General features: G+C 39.5%; 1 protein-coding gene across 1 annotated transcript; it reads left to right on the top strand.

The window, feature by feature from the left end:
- Positions 1-431: 431 nt before the first annotated feature.
- On the top strand, positions 432-2,543 carry gpr25 (G protein-coupled receptor 25). Its single transcript, XM_041782652.1, has one exon. It carries the CDS (start codon positions 432-434, stop codon positions 1,512-1,514), a length of 1,083 nt encoding a protein of 360 aa, XP_041638586.1. The 3' UTR covers positions 1,515-2,543.
- The last annotated feature ends 394 nt before the right edge of the window (positions 2,544-2,937 follow it).

Here is a 2,937-nt window from a genome sequence, read left to right as displayed (position 1 = left end):
TATATTTTCTTTTTGTTTACTTCATTAAATGCCATGCCATTCAGATTATGTATGAATTTCGTGATACCTGGGTACCAACGTTATTTGTAAATGCTTTCAAGAAGTTTATCATGTTTTTTGTCTCCCCTATACAGCATGCTATGCCCATGATGTTGACCCGATGTTGTACCCTGCATTTACCAATCAATCTCCAAACTGAGACATCAGATCAAAAATAAGGAAGAGACTCTCTGTCTGACTTGAATCAGACATGAAAAAGACATTCAGAGGAAGTTATCTCAGACAGTAAAAGAAACACGACAGCATTTCAGAGGGAGAAACAGAGCACATAAAAAAACGCCTATTTTTCTGTGTGGCTTTCACTGTGACTACAAGTTGTTAACCACCCTGCCAAACCACCAACGGCTCAGCATAGCCTGTGATCTCTCAGCATGGACGCCTACACTGATTATCAGTACGACTACCACAATTACACTGAGAATATTTTAGACAATGGATCATTTCCCTTCTCTGTCATCTTCGACTGTCCTGGCTCACACCTCCAAGGCTCCAGCACCTTCCTGCCTGTTCTCTATTACCTCATTTTTTTCACAGGCTTTTTAGGAAACCTGTTTGTGATCTCAGTCGTAGGGAGGAAAGGCAGGAAAGGTGGACGCCTTGTGGACACGTTTGTCATCAACCTGGCCCTGGCCGACCTGGTCTTTGTCCTCACGCTGCCCCTGTGGGCCGTCTCTGCCAGTCAGAATGGTTACTGGGACTTTGGGGCGATTGGGAACCTGTTGTGCAAGCTAAGCAGCTACATCATTGCTGTAAACCGCTTCTCTAACATCTTCTTCCTCACCTGTATGAGCTTTGACCGTTACCTGGCTGTGGTGAAACTGATGGACTCCAGGTACCTGAGGAGCAGCAGGTGCATTCAGGCCACTTGTGCTGCAGTGTGGGTGAGCTCACTGCTACTTGGCATCCCGTCGTGGGTGTACAGAAGTGTGCAGCAGCCCAGTGATGGCCCATCCTGTGTGGAAGACAGCAGCTCATACGTTTTCCTTGGCATAAGTCTGTTGATGGCGCTACTCACCTTTGTATTTCCAGTCTTGATCATCATCATCTGCTACGGCACCATCATCGTGCATCTCAACAAGCACTGCGCTGCTGCTGCCAATCCTCGAGCTGAAGCCCGCCGCAGGCACTCCCTCAAGATGGTCCTGTCCATCATCATAGCCTTTGTGGTGTCCTGGCTCCCTTTTAACATCTTCAAAGTCATCATCATCATCTCACAGCTCTCCAACGCTGAGCTCAGTTGTGATGCTCAGGCGTGGCAGAGAAACGGGCTCCTCGTCTCATGCTGCCTGGCCTTCTTTAGCAGCTGCGTCAATCCAGCCATCTACTTTTTTCTGGACAATCACTTCAGACGACAGGCCGAGATCCTGTTCAACACCTGCAGAGGGAAGCCAAAGTTACTGCAGAGCTACAACTCCTCAGCTTCATTCACCAACGCTGGAACTACAGAGAGTTAAGGAACAACTGGAGGGAGAACTCAGATTCAGATGTCTGACTGATGCTTAGCTCCTGTTTTAAACTCTGAAGCTGGTAAAGTTATTGTTCTATTATTCTCTAAGAGCTGTGTAGGGATGGGTGATATGGACCAAAAACCATATATCAATATTTTTTTAGCTGAATGGCATTTCATGATATATATCTATTCTTTTCTGTGAATAAATAACAAATGGTTCAGACCATTAAAGGGATATAAACTTTGATAGGATTATAATAAATCAGATCACATTAAAATCTGTTGATTGTTTTTATGCGACTTATAATATATAAAGGATGTAATGATTTATTATTACATGACCATAAGACATATTTTTAACCAAGAGAGAGAGAGCATTGTCTAAAATGCAGAAATATGTCTGCACAATGGAGAAGTGGGTAGACCTGGCAATTTGGTGATTGAAAACAACCAATTACCCAATACTTGGTGTCTCTGTCTTCTACTTTAGCTGCTGTGGTATCATACAGGTATCATTATCATTAGATAACTACTAATCAAAAATTTAAAACAGAAGATAATAAATAAAAATAACTCCTGGTTTGGACTAATCATTTTAAATAGACTATCTATGGTAAAAGTTAATAGCTCATACAGTAATCATTTTTACCGGGCATTAGGGCATTAGGCATATACTGTCACATTTATATATCTTAAAAACTTGATTGATGTGCCCAGTCCTGCATCTTTGCAGAGTTTCCTGCTCATCTTGATAATGACAGAAATTCTAAATATTTCTCTCAGTGTTTAAATATGAAGCTATATCAGATCTGTGTAAAGACAATGCTTCTAAATAAAGGACTGTAAATACTTCAGTTTCTTTAATTATTTGTTTTTGTTTATTTGTCTTGACTTGGGTTGTCTTTATTAGCATATTAAGGGGAATTTAGGTGATGAGTATGCTGTTTATACCACATCAGTATATTGTTCAATGCACTTATATCAAACACCAGTAAGAATGTTTTATTTCTATAATTCACAGCTGTCCAGAAAAATGAAGTCACAAATTATGGCTGTGAAAGTTGCAAATATTTAATGAAACTGTAGTTGTAAATATGTAATATAACTGTTACCTTGCATTAAAGTTCAAGTTTCTAATTATTTGATTATCGAAAAATGTAGTGAAATGAGTTATATTGCTGTAATGTTTGTATTTTTGTTTGATGTATTTTGAAAATAAAAGCTGTAATTGAAGTCATTTTAATCATGATTATGAAGATTTAAATTGTTGCAGAAATTTTCATGGCTGAAAGTTAAAATTTTCTATATTGTTAGGGTTTTTGTGCAATTTCAAATAGCACAGTTCTGGGCGTGCAAAATTAAATGAAGCTACAGCAGAGTATTGATCTCTACTAAGTGAGTGGTTTCTTGTAGCACATATGACCTTT

The sequence above is a fragment of the Cheilinus undulatus genome, linkage group 3 (assembly GCF_018320785.1).
Source record: "Cheilinus undulatus linkage group 3, ASM1832078v1, whole genome shotgun sequence".
Classification (NCBI taxonomy): Eukaryota; Metazoa; Chordata; class Actinopteri; order Labriformes; family Labridae; genus Cheilinus; species Cheilinus undulatus.
The sequence above is the reverse complement of the archived record's forward strand: the minus strand, read 5'-3'. Positions and strand labels throughout refer to the sequence as shown.

Excerpts from the sequence above, each read along its gene's own strand:
- gpr25 (XM_041782652.1), top strand. The coding sequence starts at position 432 with ATGGACGCCTACACTGATTATCAGTACGACTACCACAATTACACTGAG.